Raw genomic sequence first — 19,714 nt, forward strand, 5'->3', positions numbered from 1 at the left:
ATATGATGAGGGTTGCCAAGGTAACCCCTCCCTGGACGTAACTGAAAAGTACAGCAAGATTCCTGATCCTGTATGAAAAGAGATAGAGAGGAAGTGTTCAATAAAACACACAAAAATCATCAAAGAACAAAAAGTTATGATAAAAGAAACTTTGAAATTGTTTGATTAAGATGCCTCTAAGCCAGGGGTGGCTTTAGAAAAATTTCTTTGTGGTTCTTGGATTTTGCCCACGGCCTAATAAATTATTATACACGAGTCACTAGATTTCAGAAACCTTTACACTGATGACTAACCTCAGATTAGTTATTTATTCATTTATTCTCGTTTATTTGCATTAACGTTGCACAGGCCAGCACTCATGTTTAATTCTCCAGCAAGAATGCTGTTCAAATAAGTATTCATAATGAGAGTCACAAAATATTATACGTTTTATACAGTGCATGCATAATGAGGTTAGCACCAACTTCAAATAAATATTGCTATAAAATTTCGACTGGACATGTAACGAGAGAATGCAAAATATTCCACGGGAGACATTCTGCTCTTCATTGCCTCTGGTCAGCTCTTTATGGCTACCAACATATTTTCGTAAGCATTTTATTCCCGCTAGAGTGTCTCTTAGAGAAGTCCACAATGCATGCTTAACATAATAATAATGTTCAATTACTGAACACACTGATCTGTAACCTACTGATTGAGACCACTTATGAGAAATTAGCTGGGCAACAGGGAGTGAATAATCAACCCATAAAGGGGCAAACACATATGGTTTCTGATTTAGGATCATTTTACGCATCGTCCAAGGTGATCATTATTTCCACTAGGCAATTTAAAAACAACTAAGGGAAAGGCAAGTTGATTTACTTAATTTATACTCAGTTTAAAAAAAAATAAATAGACGTGTTATAGGAATTCTGAGGAAGTATAATTCTCATTCATCCATCCCACTATAGTGAAACCCAAAGTCTAAATTTCCTTATTTACCATATTGTTCCACCTGTGGTATGTGATTGGCTTGTATTTAGCAAGTGTTCACGTCGGAGACCTGGATTGTGTCTCATGTTCTGTACTGTATGTCTTACTCCTGTCCTCTTAAATAAAACAAAGTGTTTTTTTAAAGAACACATCTCATTTTACAAAGGTGTAAAAAAAAAAAAAAAAAAAAAAAACCCTGCAAAAGGTAAAATCAATTAAAATCGAATTTTTTATAAAAAAAAGGAAAAGATAAAAAAAAAAATACAATCATTAACCCATCATCCACACCCAGTTAAAAACTGTCCCCAGTATCTCTCAGGTACACCGTACAGCATTACACTACATCTTGAAATGAAATGCTCAGCAGTGGGTAATTTGTCCACATCTCTTTATTTCATCATGCAAAAGAGGCGTTTAAACAAAAGCCCTCCACAATAAGCACATAAACAAACGATACTGTGTCAGATGGAAATGAATGTTTATATGGCACACTGCAGAGGGCATGTGACGAACCCTATCCGGGGCATAAAACTGACTGTATGCAATAAAACAGTTGTTGGGTCTGTTTTTCATTGCTTTTCCAAATTAATAGATTTTATAGAACAAAAGCAAACAGGAACAGTGAGACAAACAGTCTTACCAAAGAATAATGGAAACCTTTGTCTCTTATATACTGTTAGTGTTAAATGGGTCTCCTGGAGACTAGGTAGGCTTTGGTAAAAGCGAAGACGCAACCCAATTCCTACCACAGCACTATTACTACTTGTCTGAATAATGAGCTGGAGTGCAGTCATTGATTAGTGATTAGAGGGTCCTAGTCAATAAGGCAGGAATGCTTTTTTCCCCCACTGGCAAATCCATCTAACTGGCAGGCCTTTTTGGTGGAGCCTGCTTGACTTGCATGTAATCAATAGGATCAATGGGAAGATAAACTTGATTAGGCTGATGATTGGCTTAAACTGTGCATCCCAAACCAAATCACTCCATTTTTTTCTAGGACTTTGCATTACACTCATTAAAATAAAATGTTAAGTCTTACAGACGTGGGTTTTTACTGCTACTATGCCTGGAGCCTATCCTGGTTGAACTATTCTAGAACTTGGGGTTCTAGGTGGGGTACACCATGTATGGGGTGCCAATCCATTGCAGGGCAGACAAACATGCACACATACACTCACAGGTTGCCAATTAGCTGAAACTGCATGTCTTTGGACTGTGGGAGGAAACCAGAGTTCCCATAGGAAACCCACCAAGATTAGGAAGATCATACAAACGGAACAAAACAGAACCATAAAGGCTGGAATTGAACCTTTGACCAACTACGCATTAAAAACTGGTAATAAAGTCCCTATTTCTAATACAAATTTATGGATAATAAAATTGTACTTTACACATGTAAACTGAAAGCACATCTTTAAGTTACAATGTAGGCACTGGTGGCGTCAACCAGTTTCCTCAAATGGCCGTGGATGAAATGCACGACTTTTCTTCTGAAGAAAGTCGTTTAAAATATAGCTGAGAACGACCTGAATCCGTACCTCCAGGTCCTCCACTGTGCGAGGCTTTGTCCTGTGGACCTTCTCCTTTGCGTAGCTCCAAAAGTGAGATCTGGACTTCTTGGAGGTCATTCACGAGGTCCACATCATCCCAGTCAACGTCTTGGACAGTAAGAGCAAAATGTGGCGGTACTCCAGTGATACTACAAGTTCCATAGACATTAAATATTTCCTAGTTGATTTCCACCCACCCTGTACACTAAGCGCACACACTGGTAACACATGATACATGAGCTTCTTTGCTAGAGGAACTAGAGAATATTCAGAATAACACGAAACCAGGGAGTTTATATGCTGTACAGAAATCCATTTCACCTCTGCTAACTCAGAGGAAATGTGTGCAAAACCTGGATAACCTGGGAATCTCAATAAAGCACATGGTAAAGCCAAAGTACAAGCAGAAGTACTACTTATCCTGGACTAGTACACTTTAAAATAAAGTCCATGAAGAGGTCTTTGTCACTGGGTTACCACTTCAGGTGCAGATGTTACTCCTATAGACATATGATTAAAGAAAATTACCTGACTGCTGATTATACTTACGGTCCTTTTATGGTTGGACACAACCAGTGTGTGTTTAATAACAGGTTTTTATATCACCCACAACTGATGCAAGAGGGTATTATTAGGAGAAAAGCCCAATATTCTGTGGATTTTTTTACTACTATTAAGCCAACCAAAATCTTGTTCAATGTCTTATTACCACAAGAGCAGATCCAAGTTACTCTCTAGTGTCGAGTTAGAAAATGTCTATGCAAATGTCATAAACTTAAGAAAGAGGCTAAGAACGGAAAGATGCAAAGATACATATTGATACATAGTGAAATTCCCAAACCCTATTTCAAGCGTAACCATTGTGTAATACTTGATTTAGTGAGAGTCTTATCAGGATGATCTATAAACGCTGTCAATTTGAGGGTTAGAACTGAAGTGCAAATCTCTACTCTTTGAATTAACAGTATAATAAGGTTAGCTCTTAAAAGTGAGAGAAGAGGAAGTAAAGCCAAGCTTAGCAGATGAGTCAGAGAACATAAACATGAGATCTTCAACAAACTCCATTGCTAGGCTGTTCTTTTAAATTAAAGGGTCAATGGAATTTGTAAAATCCAAAATCAGGTTTAGAGGAAGAAAACGCGGAAAAAAAATGTCCAAAAAAGGTCAATAAAGCTATCGGATGTCTTATGATATCCTGCATAAAAGAATTGAGTCACGCAAAAGCCAGAGGAAGGATCACATTGAAGGCTTTAGGAAGAAACTAATTTCTACTGAGCAGTTCAAATACAAAAATGTCACTTAGATGTTTCATTGCAAGACTTCCTCCTGGTATTAAATGAAATGGCACGTCAACTTTGTCTGGAAAACACTGATACGGCTGGTCATTTGTGTGGGGTGATTTGATTTGGATTCAGGCGAGCACATTCGCTTAATCACAGCAGGGTCTGATGGAGCCAGGGAGGAAGAAATGAACACACTCACAAAAAAAAGATGGATTCAATTTTGCTCATGGCAATGTCTGAATGAATATATCATTCCTCTATTAAAATCGCAATAGCCATGAAAGACCTGTACAAAGCGGGATGAAGGTTTCAAAAGAAGCATCCCTGAGAAATAGAAACGAGATGGTGCTGAGCAATTTAAGTGGACCCTAGTTGGGGTTATGGGTGTTCATTTACTGGTTGGTGGCTTTGGACGCAACCTTGTTCCAACTGCCTGTACCCATCACGCTCTGAACAAACACTGGCACACTCGATAGACTACAACAAGAGCGCATTCTTAAACACTTACATCATATTTCAAGAAAGTGCATTATGGGAGAATTTTAAACTGCTTATTGCTGTATTTCTCCAGAAAGTTTCACAAAAAAAAAAACCTTTTGCTTAGCTAACAACTTAAACTGAATGGCTGATGTGGTAGCAAGCTGTGGTGAATGCAAATGAAATTAAAAGAAACATCGGCTAATTGTCAAGCGTGTCACATTGTTTATTAATGAGAGGATTTTAACTTGGGCTTAAATGGAGTATTGATTTACACAGCTCTTTAATGTAGAAGAATAAACCTGAAAGTAATGCAGCTTTGGAGTTTGGGAATATCAGAAAGAAAACCATGGTATTTGAAGGAGGCAATTATATGCAACACAACTTGGAAATTATCTGAACTTTTCGCTCATGTGGGTTAAAATCTGGTTTGAATGATCTTTGCTTTGTGGTATTGCACTACTTGATTGCATCCCATAAGTCCACAATTACTGTCATACCTACACGATTTAAAAGCCTTAAATGTAAATATAGAAAGAGAGACAGCCCCAGGTAAATTGAATCACATTGATTATCAATAATATAGCAGTAAAATGGTAGAAGGATCAAGGGCACCCAAAGCTCTTGTATGCCGGTGGGGACCAAAGGCAAGCTTGTCTGGTCTGATCTCACTGAAATGCCAATGTAGCACAAGCTGTTGAAAAAAGTCAAGGCTGGCCACAACAGCGAGACACCAGAACACTCGGTGTATCACAGTCTACCATGAATCGGGCTTAGCTGGACAAGAGGTCAAGGTTGGTGATCTGGCCTTTCTATGGAGAGCACTGGATGAACAAGTCAGCTCCATGGAGGCCCCACCCCACCACCCACGGCACTCAAAGGCTCCACCGCAAACCACCCGGTCCCAGACACCACAGCACACCTCATACCACCAGGAAAATCATGACCCAAGAGGGCAAAGCGGCCCTGGTGGCACAAGGGGAGCCTACAAAATATTTGGCTTAGTGTTAGGGCTGATCAATGTGTGTGCAAGTGGTTGTGGATGGATAAATAGACCATTAACTCAACAAATGCCTGATTCTCCTTTCAATCATTCTAAATTTCAGGGAGTGTTTTTCTTTCCACCCTTGGTACTATATTGTTCATTAGGGACTATATTCAAAACTTTATTCCTGTAAATCTGCTCTGCTCACTGTGTCCATTGTTGAAAGCATAATAAAAATAAATTTTAATTTAATTTAACTAAATAAGACAAAATATGGTAACCGGCTTGAATCTTGTAAAGTAAACCGAGCTGCACTTGATCAACTTACAACCAATGATTGCATCATTGTCTTTAATGTGAACTAACTTGCAATGCAATGTACAGTATAAGAATTAATGAGGAAAAGTCTAATCCCAATTCCATTACAACCAGAAACAAGGCACAGAACACAATCTTAAATACATTTTCATCATACAATTGGATCAGCACAGTCTTGGCAGCCATGTTTAAAAATACATACAATGAGTTTATTTAAGTCAGTAGTGAATCTGGAACAGTCATTGTTATGATAATCCAAGGTTACAGCATTACAGTTTCTATACAAAGATATGACAGTGGGAGTTAGATGTGTACACTCCAAAAAGAAGAAGAAGAGGGGAAAAAAAATTCAATAAAAGTACAAAGAAGTACTTTACAATCCCTGTCATTTAAAATTCTAAAAAGCCCTTTTTGGATAGAAAAATGCTAGTTAATTTGCCCCAATATTAATACAATCATTATAAAATACACTTCCAGAAGGAAAAAAAAAATTATAAAATAAAAATTCATATATACAAATATCTGTACACATATGTGTATATATTGAAAAAAGAATTGGAAAAAGGTATAAAGCATTCTGATTATGTGATGATCCCTAAGCTTTGGAGTGGTTGGTCAAGTCTGGATCATAACGTCAGACGAGGAGAGGGGGGGGGGGGAGGGGGAAACCAAAAATCTCAACTAAATCAGCTGACTATTAAAATAACAATTATTCTAATGCTGTAAAACTCCTGCATACTGAAACCGGACAGGACATGATTTGTTCATTTTTTTCACCACTACCCTGATCACTCTAATAAGTCGAAGAAGACGTGTGAAATAGATCAGGTAATGTACCTGGCACTACCACCTCAGCTGAGGCTTTGATTTATAATTGGTACTTGGAAGTAGAAAAAAAGGACCAAGTCCCTGGACAGGCCAGCTCTTTCAGTGTGAAGATGATGAGGGAGTTGCTACGAACTCTTAGTTTTCTCACACTGTCAGGACGTTCAATTCGAAATCACCCAAGCCCAGCGTCTGGGGAAGTGCCGGAGTTTCTCTCTGATACACTGCCATTCTCACTGGACAATCCCCGAGTCAGTGGACGTCTGCTTCCTTGTGGCTTTCGGTGGAGGAGGGGGTGGGGTTTTACTCGGCAGTGGAGGGGGCAGATGCTACAGAGAGGGAAAACAGAGAGACATAACAGAGTTAGAATTGCATGGGTCACATGTAATAAGCACTTTATTTCAAACACTATACCTGCTGTTTCTGAGGCAGGATGTTTCACCTCAGCACAGAATGTTCCCAGAACACCATTTAGAACATAATTGTACGTGTTGGATATTTTAAATGGAAATAAATGTCATCTTGCTGTGGTAATCAGAACAGTAAGCACGCTCAAAACCCAGAAAATTACTGACATACTTTTGCTGGTAATGTTCATGCTGTCCTTTAAAGTTGCAGCTTTTCTAAACAATATTTAACTGGCAGGTACACGTCCGGATTTAACAGGATACAGGGACTTCCAAGGGAGTTAAACATCAGAGGTCAGAGGTCACAGAAATCAACCTAGTAATAAATACCTTTCTGCCACATTGATACGTTTAGCAGCTTGTTACTATGGTTCAGAATGGTACTGACTTCCCATACCTGTCCCATTCCCCCACATGAGGCACTTCATGAGGCTTAGATCAGATTTAAGATCAGGACTAATTTGATTATAATGGTGTCTTGCGTTGTTGAGTTTGTGTTGCGCTGACTTATGACAACTTTTGCATGTAAATCACAGGTGTCTGTAAAGGGTACGAACGGGTCACCTGCTATGTCGGAGTCATGACACGTCCTCTATACACATACATCAAGACAACACGTCAAGGACTACCAGTAATTACAACATTCAGGGCTGCTACAGACAGAATGTGTACATATAGAGTGTGCTACAGACAGAATTTTATATACAAGTAATAGACAGCAGAAATTGAATATAAAAAGGAACAACACAGTATGTAAATTAGATGACTTGATCGTGTATCATTAGCCACAAGATAGTTCATTTCATTTACTGTGAGAGGAAGGAGGAATAGACTAGCCAATAATCATCACCACTAAACAGTAATAGATGGAAAGGGGTGGTCCCGTTGTAAAGAGATGAGAACATGAGAGTGGAGCTTAATAAGGTAGAGCAGAGGTAAGAAAAGATTGATGAACAGACCATATTAGAAAAAAAAAAAAGTAAAAAAAAAAAAAAAGAAACCGGTGAGTTAAGAAGGCATGTCCTGGAATGAACATTAGGAGAAATTTGTGTATTTATTTATTGCCTTAAGGGGCTGTGCGTACGGAAGAGTTTTCAAGCCACTTACCAAAAAGGCAAAGGTCAGATGCATACTTAGTGTCAGTCCTTGTGCTGCCAATTACCATTTAAAAAATTTCGAAAACACTATTAAACCTTGTGTTGTTTCACAATGACACGTGATTGCTGTGATCATGTGTTTTACCCGCTGATGTAGAGGAGGTGGTGTGGTTGGGCTGGCCAGCTCGGGGTTTTCCATCAGGTTTCCATAATCACCCATTCCGCTTTTGATTGGCAGAGGAGGTGGAGTCTCACCATAGCCCATCCCATTCAGTTCTAGAGCTAACATACCAAAAATATTATAAATATATAGTGTTTATAACAATTATATTAAAAAACAAAAGTAGCATGCATTGGATAGGCATATGTTACTTTCATATCCACACAGAAATAAAACAGTGAAGATGATGACACACAAAGCAACAACTAGATCTGCAGACTGAGGGCAGTACTCACGCAGAGGGAGTTAAGCTACAGCTTTTGAAAGGAAGTGAGTGGAGAACAATGAGCTTTATGAAAGATGCTGTCTCTATCACCTCTGTGGTTTTTTTGCATGAGCCCAAAAAAAGGCAATGTATTAAAACAAAACATGTCCCTAGCATGCTCAGACAGTAACTAGGGCAAAGCTGATGTACTGTGCATAGCGAATCTAATAACAAATTAAGCTGTCCTAGTTGCTAGTTTAAGCAAAACATTATTAAAGACACTATTAAATAAAACTCACTGGAGGAAGAAACCATGCTGAAGGCCAGCTTGACCCTTGGAGTGATGGGAGGAGGGAGAGTCGAAGCAGTCTGGGAAACAGCAGGTCCCGGGGACACGGAGAGCCTCTTATCTCCCAACACGTTTATTACTTGACTCTTTGGTCTCTGGGGACGCAGTGGACTGATCTAAAAATAGGAGAAAAAAAGATTTAACTTGCACAATGAAGACAATTCTAAAAAAAAAAATAAAAATGACTAAGTCATAATGAACCCAGCATCACTTTTTATTCTTCCTTCAGAAAAACATATTAGTCATTAAATCAGGGGCTCGCAAGCTTTTTGCAACCATAAACACTTTTAGCTGGGAAAAAATATCCAGACTCATTATTTAAATATGTACAATATTGCCTTGCCTATTTACTGGAGTGTGTTATTTCTAAACTTATCCCTGAGAGTGCGTATTAGGTTATATGCATACTTGTTTTTGAGTTACTAAATCAAACTAATTAAATTCCATTAATCTCTTACACACTAGGTGATGGGTTGGGGGGGGGGTGTTGTTAGGTTTCAACAATAAATATTTTATGGCGTTACATTATCAAAAGTTTTGCATGCTAAGAAGCCTTCAAAATTCACCATTTCAGTAAAATTTCACGATTCTTTTATAATCTTAGAGGTGGTGCTTAGGTACAGTTCCCACACCGGCATTTTGTGTAGTATGAATGGTTTATTTGTTTGTTTAAAAATAATAATTATGATGGATGACAGAGTGAAGTGCCGCTGATTTGAAAATGTAGCTTTTTAGTTTTATTTAATTTTAAGTGTAATGTTAAACTATTGTGTTTTAATTGACTACAAGTCAAGGAGGGCCAAAGACTACCGAGCCACGTGACACGAGGGATCTTTTCTGACGGCTTGCTTACCCAGCTTTGGGAGCAGCTTAATACACTCAGAGGACAGCGCTATTTGTTCCTTCTGCCTGCATGAGCTTACAGATGCCCGTGATTGATGTGAGAGCTCCAGTCAGCTCTCTCTAAAACCCAGACTGCAGGAGAGAGTCTACAACATCACCTGGGACTCAAACTTTTTACCGCGGCGCCACATGGGGACCAAGGGTAATAAATAACTTTTTTTGGGGGGGGGGGATTTTTTCCACGATTTTCTCCCTAATTTAGTCGTATCCAATTCCTCCCCGTCACTAGGGGGCTCCCACATTAAGGCTACTACTACCACTCAGTCAAGAGGGCCGAAGACCATCAAGTTTCCTTGCACACCACATGACACCAGCCAACCGCATCTTTTCGAACTGCTTGCTCACATTAATGTGGGATTAATGTCAGCTCTCGCTAGGTCTCCGGCTGCGAGCGGTTACAGCATCACCCGGAAATTAAAGTCGCGATCTCCGGATGATAGGGTGAGCACTTTTACCACTGCGCCACGCGGAAGCCAGTAATAAATAACTTTCTAATTCTCTAAGTAATAAATAACTTTCTAATGAATCTCCCTTTTTTAACCAAATACCAAAACACAGACCCACTAGTTATGCTTTATGGACTCTCCTGGTGGAGAACCACTGCAGTAAAGAATGTGGATGTAAACCTATGAAGAAACCAAATTAAACTCTGCAAGATCATCAGATACTTTTACTTTCTTTCTTTATCTTAAGCTCCATCGCACACATCATGTTGTGCACAAGAATGCGTCAGCAAACTAATTTCAGGCTCATTAGAACCAAAAAAGAAAGAAAAAGGCTTAAAAAATGTGCTTGTGTGTGTTTTCTCACCGTCTCGGACAGGATGACCGCCTCAGTGGGCTGCATGGGGATGTCAGTGGCCTTCAAATCCTTGTCGAAGATCTCTTGGTGCTTGCTGTTTCTTTTTTCTTTCTTCTTCTCCTTTCGGTCTTTTTCAGGTTCATCCCGGTCCAGCTTGTCTTGAGACTTAAAGTGCTGCTTCTTTGGCAAGAGTGGCTCCAGGGCAAAACTAGACAAGGAAAAGAAGGAAAAGGGGGGACATTATAATATATTGTCTGGTGTGGTTTCAGAAAAAAAAGGATGGAAGGTGGTGGATAAGAAATCAAAATGGTATAAGAGTAAATCTGTGGGAGAGGAGAATGAAAAAAAGACTGATGAAAAAGAATAAAAATCTCAGTATGGAGGTCAAAGCAATTTTTAATATCATACTGACATCTGCAAAATGGAGAGCAAATGGAAATGTGCCTCTGACCTTTGGTGTTCAATTGAGAGAGATATGGAATATCCGGAAATAGGGATATGGAATATCTGGACATGACAACACGGTAATTACAGAAGGAAAATAAATGGATGGGAAAACATGCCAGATTGGTCATGCTGTGGTGTGCATTTATTTTACTGGAATCATTTGAGGCAAAACATTTCCATCCTGATGAGCATGATTTCTCCAAGGATGGCACCTCAAAATAAAGAGCGTGAGGACTCACTGAACAGATTGATAAGAATGGAGCTGATATAAATCACATGCTATGGTCTTCACAATTAACAGATCACAACCTAAATTCATCTTACATCATTACATCACTCCAGTAGTGCTTTGGAATCTATGCCGGTGTACATTGAAGATGTTCTGCTGACTTACACTCCATGCGTCCACCACTGTGTGATCCTGAGCTACATTTACATAATTTGGAGACCATTATTTTGCCATCTGTTTAAATGAATGAACTTTCTTTAAAGTAGATCTACCAGACTTTTATAACCATGAGCGAGTCTATTGATCTATTTCACACTGTCTTTCAGCACAGTAAAAACATATCAGTACAAAAAAGCAAGTATTTTTCAAGCTGGACTATTAAACCTGGCACAACTCCTATAGCTTCGTCACCAGTGGACATCAAAGACATGTTTTATACCAACCAAAACAATAAAATAAACTCGTCTCCACAAATCCAGTCTCCACGTCTCATACATAGTTTTATAAAAAAGAAAAAAAAAAAACTCGATGAATTAACATGTGCACAGAATAAATAATGATATTTGCCATGTCAACAGACTCGACAGGAATTTGTTTCAGTGCCCTTCTCACACACACAAATGCTGCCTCTCATAATTGGTATTTTAAAGTACTTGTGCCAGTTTGAGCGAATCAGACCGCTTCAACCAGATGGATTAACCGATCAAATGAAAGAGCATGGGGTGTGATGCCCTTTGCAATTAAATACCAGTGGAGGGCATCACTGATGAGATCACTCTGCAAACATGGGCTAATTAATCCTTCAGGCTGGCATCGCCGTGCATGCTATGCAAGAGCAGCAACATCCTCTCAATATGTCTCTCTCTCCCTCTCTCTTTCACACACACACACAAACAAACACACACTTCATCATCACAACCATCCACAAATACTTTTCCTAATCATAAATCTATAGATAGACAATACTAAGAGGATCCACTCATACTGACATCTATAAATCTATAACTCTCTCTGCCTCTCGCAGTCTGTCTCTCTATTTTTTTCTCTCTCTTACTCACACACACACACATACCCCTCACTAACCCTATTTCTTTTCATAAAAGCACTGATTCTTTTTTAATGCACTATCAGACTTTGTAGTCCATTTAAGAAAGTGAATGCTTTTGTTTGATGACCATCGCTGATTTAGAGAAAGGCAACGGGTGGTTGGAAATTAAAAGCTTTGCGGTACAAAACGGAGAGAAGTCACACAGTGAGGAATTCTGAGAAGCTTTTCAGGTCTACATCAGCACATGAATGAAAAAGCACACTCCAGCTGCTAAGCGTATCGTGACATTATCGTAAAGGAATTTTTCGGCACATTTTTTTATGTTAAAACATAACCTTCCAGAACGCAGTATAGAAATCTTGTTATACAAGAAGAGAATTGCTTCTAACATATTAAATACTTTGGTGTGCACTGAATGGGTTTTATTTTTTTATTAGTGCACTATGTAATGGCAAAAGTGTATTAGTTCGGTAGTTGCACAATACCCATATGTCCAAAAGCACTGTAATGTAGGGGTATTGTACAGCTATCGAAATAATACACTTTGAATACATGACCATTTAAGCAGCTATAACTGGCTCACAGCATGTAAAACATTTAATATCTTATTAAGCTTGCTTAAGCTGTTTGTGATGTATGTTTTCCAGCAGTTGAACAGGAAATTTACTCAGCAATATGCACAATAAAAAGTGTTCTAACATGAAGATAGGATTAACATTATCTAGTGGTGATGAAAAGTGTGTGTGTGTGTATGTTGTACCCATCAGATCCAGGTCTTGAGGGCGAGTTATCCGATGATAAGGAGGTGACAGATGCGACAGACAGCGGTCTCTGAGATGAGGGCATGGTGAAGGAGCGAACCATCGACCGTGGACGTGTGCCACGGCGCTCGTCGGCCATCGGGGGCTGAAACACACCATATGCACAGCGAGTTTTCATTGGGCTTTAACACTTCAAACAAGGGTAAAAAGGACCTTTGAGCTTTACAAGCTATTGCAGCATGCGGTGCGGACAGAAATTCCAAATGAATCAAAGTGTTTAACTGAACAGTTGAAAAGAAAAGAAAAACACACACACACACACACACACACAGGACAGAACAAAGATGAACTAAGAGAACAGATACAAGATGAATGTGCTGAACTCTGCTGATAAAAGTGTACGCTCAGGGAGAGGGCCTGCATGCTGATTCACCCTGCTTGACTTTTATACAGTTTGAAACATAACAGGAATTTTCACCAGCTGTCGTTAAAAGGTGAGCCAAACTCTTCATGCATGACTTCGTCCGCGACCAGCCAGATACAGGACACACGTGTCGTCCCCCACCCCATCCCTCTCTCACACACACTCTGTCCTTGAAGTGGCCTGTTAGTGCACACATTACGTCCAGGCTCCACATGAGCCATGGTTGGACTGTGAGGTGACTGACCACCAGCACTGTGAGCCTCAGAAACTGATCATCAATACCTGCTGGGAGCCATCACTACTACTCTAACTTCTGTCTCCCCTTCCCCTCGCTCCCTCTGGCTTATTAATTGTCCCTCTTTCTCTCTTAATCTCCCTCGTTCTCGGTTTCTCCTGTTATTAATGGGACTCAGCAGGCATGTCTGCGAAGGAGGGGAGTTAGGGGACAAATACAGACAGAAGGACCAAGAGACAGTTAGAGGAAAGAGAACTATTTATGTGGGATAAGAAGACAATAGTGAGTGGTTTTTCATTTATTTTTTGTTTAATATTCCGGTGTATGATAATGAATGGAAAAAAACACATTTGTGAAAAATATGCAAACAGAGGACCAAGCTACGTTTACACTGTATGCCTAATTATTCAGGCAGTCAGCTATGTTAACATGTCATCTATTTGAACAGATGCTTGCGCTGGTACTTGTTCTGATGTTAGTCCGCTCATTTTTTATGCAGAAATGATAATTTCCAGTGAACTTGCAACCTTCAACTAGCAATGTTTAACACACAATGTGAAGCCCCTGCTCTACTATAAGCACTTTAATGTAGACTAATTGTGCACTTGGGTGAGAAAAGTTTAGCATATTTTCTTTTAATGCATAAGCGCTGCTTGTTGAAATCTTTAGCCTTCAATCTGATGCAGTATAAGAATTCATCCATAATCACTACCGGTTAAGCTCTTTATAAATAGGACTGTAAATAAAAATCAGGTCATAAGTGGGAATCCGAGTCTTACGTCCCTGTGTGTATTCTGCCTCTCTGTGTTTTTCCTTCTCCCTCCCTCACCAGCTATGATTACATGCAGTCTAATATCCATAAATAACCTAGCTGAGAGCTCACATGGGCGCATAAATGCTTCAATCAGAACAGATTAAACCAGTTGAGGCCAATCTAAATAAAAAATATATCTGATTGAACGAGGTAGGTAATCCTTTCCATAATCAATTAAATTGAATAAAAAACCATGTTAGTGTCTGATTACTTTGACTATTGGAATTATAGAATGTGTATTAGTCGCCATGTGCTCCTTCTGCTATAATAATCACTGTTAATGCTTTAACATAATAAACAGATTTAAATCCGTTTAAAATAGCTGTGAGGTCGAATCAACATTTTGAGGCCGAGGCAGGATGATTACTGACCTGAATTTACTCGTGTTAGTCAAAACCTCTGCATGATAACTTTGCCACTCACTTTCTCTCCCAGATGAGAGACAGATTTAACAGCCTGGGAAAACCGTCAGAGCTTTGGAAGAGGACGCAAGCGACAATACTGGCAAGTTTAAGCACATGGCATCAGACTCTGTTAACAGCTGACACCCCGGCTGTAGTTTATTTTTTAGCTTTATAAAAAAAAAAAAAATTGCATGTAGGCTTTATGACTGTCTGTATATGAGACAAGATTATCAGTTTTTGTAATTTTTCATAGCTGTCAGGCATCAGATATTTGCACTCTGTAAATGCTAGATAATTGTGCCATGCCTAGCTGTCTGGGAACCCTCAGGGTGCCTTTACATTTGGGAATCCTGCCTCCTGTTTGTGATTAAAAATAAAGAAAGGTGAAGTCTTTTTTTTTTTTTTATTATTTAAACAAGTTTTTCTTCTTGTTTTGTTGGACACAGTACAGGTAAAGTCTCTCTTGCTTATTATTTTGGCTATGACACTATTTTCTCAGACAGCAAGCTTACTTTTCTACATTTTTTGTAAAGCCATTCTTATCAAAATGTCAAATATGTTCTTTTTCTGTTGGAACACATGCTTGATGGTTTAAATTATTCTTGAGAGAAACAGAAAGGTTTATATTACTATAGCAACAATCAATGACTGCAGTCGATGCCCATAAATTTTTCAGGACCACATGCGTACCCCAATAAAACACGCCTGCATGTCACACATGAGGAACAATGTTGGATTTAGGACTCTCTTATCTGCAATGTAACTATGGAAATCATATAGTCACTGTTTAATTCGTTTTGAACTTTTATATTTGGAGGAGTGAAAATATGACAGAATTCAGCACAGCCTCTAGAAGAACCGTAAAATGACCTTTAATATATGAACTGTTGAGATAATATTTGAATTAATATGAACATGTTCAGGAAGAATCCTATCAGTCAGACTTAAGGGTCAACTGATGGAGGGTTTTAAAAGGCGGACTGGAGAGAAATTCATTCAGTTTTATATTGGTTCAGTTTAGTTCTTACCAGTGATTTCACACCATACTGTTTCTCCACTTTCTCTTTCAACTGCTTGAAGCACGCCTCCAGACGTTCATGAAAGGGTCGCAGGGCCTCGGTTACCTTCTCACCGTGGATACGGACACCTTCTGCCAAGTACGGGATCTAAAAATGGAGCGAATGCACAAAAAGAGGAGTTTTACATACAGCTCAAAAACACTCTATGGCTATATATTGTATAGTCCGTGTACTGTATTGTGTATGAGACATTTTAATAGGGACCCATTATGCAAAATTAATTTTTTTAGCAGGATTCATAATTGTGCTTTGGATATAGCTTCAGAAGTTGGGATCTAGGCTCTTTGCTTTACTGGGATTTGCTTAACAGACTGCATATGTGGCTACATTAGGATCTATCAGTGTATTGTGGCTCAGTATCAGTGATCTAAATATTTGCTTTTCTAATGTGATTTATTTTCTGGGGTTTGTCAGTCCTATATTTGTATTTCATGCAGAAAGGAAAACATAAAGAAGCAAGCCTGCAGTTTAGCTCAGGCTCTTTTTGATCAACCCCGGGTTATGATGTTTTAAATTCACAAAAGTGTTCTGCACTGACATTTACCAGACACCATGCATAAACCACATAAACACTAAATCCTGCTTCATTACATCCCTGTAAGTGTTTGATACGTCTCCCGTGTTACATTATAGACTCTGACACATAAAACAGGCAGAGCAATCTAACACAAGGTGAATATTTATTTGCAAGACAGATTGTAGGCCAGTGTGTGTATTACTATGGATAACAAAAGGCCTCATTCCAGGAACATCAATCAAATGCAATATATACAATTTTCGGATTATTTTTTAAAGTACTCGGATTTCACCCAAACAGCCTTTGTAATATCACAAACACTATATATAAGAAATAGTCCTGCAGATGTCTCAATGGTTTTCACTAGAAATATAGTTCTACACAAGACTAAGCAAAACCCCATTTCTCTCAAACCTAAAAAACAGAGAAATTGAGATTTTTTTGGCAAATATAAAGCACGGGCCACATTAAGGAAAGAAATGAGACAAAAAATGCAAACATCAGTCACTACGATCTTATGCAATGCATGGCAATCAGCTGTCTGATCCCGTCTCAACACAGATCCTGACCTTAGACATAATTACATGTTATTCTCAGCCAAGCGCCAAACACCAAGTCGTGTTTGTTTCACGCTGCTTGACACATTGACTGTTTCTTAAACTGGTCAGTAAGCGAGGCTGTTTAAAAAACATCATGGTTAAATAGTGGGAAAATGATGGACTGGACTATCGAGGGTTTTTACCGTTTGAACCTCATGCCAATTTATTTTAAAAATCCATTTTAGGTATCTGAACCTTTTCATTTAAAAATATGTGGAAATAGACTGGAATCACCTCCAGGCTGAGTTCCTGCCTCATACCAGTGATCCCAGGACAGACTTCTGATCCACCTGGATAGATCTATGACCTGGATAGACCGATTACTGGAGGTGGATGAATAAATAAATAAATAATTTGTGGGCTGCAGGGTTTTAATTAATATTGCATTTATTTTTTCGAGAGACGAATGTGTGGTTAGCTGAACACCAGGTAATGTATTTTTTTTTTCAATGTTTAAGTTGACTTCAACTATTAAAGAACATCTTATGCAGACTTTGCTCTCAAGACATCTTCTGATTTAGTGTAATGGTTTGTGGTTTGTGTCATATAGCCAATACACTGCCCGTCCAAATAAAAAAAATGCCACACCCTAATATTTCATGGGAACGCTTTTCGTTTTAAAACGTGTCATTGTTTTTGATAGGTTTATGCAGTGTCACAATATTAATTTCCATCATTTAGATCTTGTATGGATGATGGGAGAGTTGGACGGCTGCGTAAGGGCTTCTCCAGCACATCCCAAAAATTCTTACTGGGTTTAAAGTCTGGACTCTTGTGGTGGCCAATCCAAGTGTGAAAATGATGTCTCATGCTCACTTAACCACTCGTTCACAATTTGAGCCTGATGAATCCTGGAATCATCATTTTGGAAGATGCCTTTGTGACCAAAGAAGAAAAAAAATCCACTGATAATTCAGTATATTCAGGTCATCAGACGACCTCTATTTTTTGGGCACATTGGGCGTTGCTGAACCTAGACCTGACCAAAAGAAGAAACCCCAGATCATAACACTGCGCCCACAGGCTTGTACAGTAAGCAGTATTTATGATCACTCTGGAACAGGGTAAATCTGAACTCTTCAGAAAACATGAGACACCCCCCCCAAACCCCCCATGCTCCACAGTTCATTATTTATGCTCTCTAGCAAACTGATGCCTTTTTTAAGATCAGTCTCACAGATAAGTGGTTTTCTTAAGGCTACACAGCTGTTTAGTCCCAATCCCTGAGCTCTCTTCGCATTGTGCGTGTTTGGAAATGCTCTTAATTTCACTGTTAAACACAACTGTTAGTTTTTTAATGATTTGATCTCTCATTGGGCTCATTCAGGATGTTTTTCCAACCATATTTCTTCCTCGAAGATGATGGTTCACGACTATCCTACCAGGTTTTAATAATTCATTCTTCAGTACGCAATATTATTATTTTTTTGATGGAGTTTGACCAGTCTGAAATTTGACCCTTTGAAAAATGAGAAGGTAATCACTGTATTAGGGGTATCAGGGGTTAAGTAACTTGTTGGCAGCTGAACTATATTAATCACCGCAGTAATTATCCAGTGGAAGGATCTAAACTATTTGCTTAGTTAAATCCAGGTGGTGACTTTTTATGGGCTGGGCAGTATATATCGATTAACTCCCATTATCAAACATCTTTTTTTTTCCCCACAGCTCTATTCTACTCTCACTTGTAGTAATTTAGTTTATCAGTTTACAAAAAATCTGGAGTATTCCTTTAAACCTTCAACATGTCCAAAACCCTTTTATTTCATTCTGTTTTAATGCTCAGCATTAAAATACCAACTGATAGTGTGAAGCGGTTTAAGATTTCCTTTAAAAATGCTGTAAGCATAGCAAAGCACAGATCATACAATATTAAAATGCTTTGAGAAATGTATGTAAGTGGTAAATATATGCCTGTGCAAGCATTTCCGCATTCACAAGGCATAGCAGTGCAGCTTCAGGATTAGCTTGGCTCTTAACCCAAAAATGCTGAATGCATGCAAATAAAGAGAAATCCGAACCTGTATCAGCACACAGAATTTAATATTCTTGGGGGGGGGGAAAGTACCATCCTGACAGAATCATTTTCGTACAGGGAAATAGAGAGAAAGTGGGGTCTGTGAATATAGTCATCATCAATCTGCTTTAAAACAGAGTTCCACAGAAGATCAATGGACAGATGTAAGGGTACTGCTTAATATATCCTGATTAAACTGTAATGTACTCTATTCTCTGAAATGAGATATGGAGGTGCATGTTATACATTTTGTTTCTCTTTTGCTCACTTTTAAGGCTGTGTGAATTAGACCCATTAATTGAGCTTGACTCTTACATGAATACATATACAGTATGAAATTCACAAGTTAAAAATCACTGTGGTGTAAAGGTAAATTCTATTAAAAAAAAATTAACAAGTGATTGTTACTGAAGTCAACGACATTGGAGGAAAATTAAGAAGAAAGCATACTCATTCCCCAAAAACACATGAGCCTGCCGATGGAAAATTGTACTAACTGGTGCTCCTGATGATTGCCAGGTCAACTTTTTCAAGATTGTGACTCGGGCTTATGTTCACCCCCTACAACCTTTTCCTAATTAATTATCTCTGAATTAACATGCAGCGTGAGCTCCAGCCTGATAATAAGCACATCACAATGAGCAGTTAGATAAAGGATCTTATTTAGATATCTATATATTTTTTGCTATGTCATACCCCTGACCTACATATATGATCCTTACTGCTACACTGTGAACCTCTCTGA

The 19,714-nt window shown here is 38.7% G+C and overlaps 1 protein-coding gene across 2 annotated transcripts in view; it reads right to left on the reverse strand.

Moving 5' to 3' along the window:
- Positions 1–5,773: 5,773 nt before the first annotated feature.
- The window catches only part of dock1 (dedicator of cytokinesis 1), a 272,932-nt gene continuing 258,991 nt past the window's right edge, over positions 5,774–19,714 (reverse strand). For both annotated transcript variants that reach the window (XM_053511045.1, XM_053511044.1), the window contains exons 47-52: positions 15,786–15,923; positions 12,880–13,025; positions 10,405–10,603; positions 8,642–8,807; positions 8,063–8,199; positions 5,774–6,742 (exon numbers count right to left, since the gene is read on the reverse strand). In XM_053511045.1, coding sequence (XP_053367020.1) covers positions 6,647–6,742; positions 8,063–8,199; positions 8,642–8,807; positions 10,405–10,603; positions 12,880–13,025; positions 15,786–15,923 — 882 coding nt within the window. In that variant the 3' untranslated portion in view covers positions 5,774–6,646. The remainder of the gene's footprint in view (positions 6,743–8,062; positions 8,200–8,641; positions 8,808–10,404; positions 10,604–12,879; positions 13,026–15,785; positions 15,924–19,714) is intronic.

This window comes from Clarias gariepinus, chromosome 14, assembly GCF_024256425.1.
Source record: "Clarias gariepinus isolate MV-2021 ecotype Netherlands chromosome 14, CGAR_prim_01v2, whole genome shotgun sequence".
Classification (NCBI taxonomy): domain Eukaryota; kingdom Metazoa; phylum Chordata; class Actinopteri; order Siluriformes; family Clariidae; genus Clarias; species Clarias gariepinus.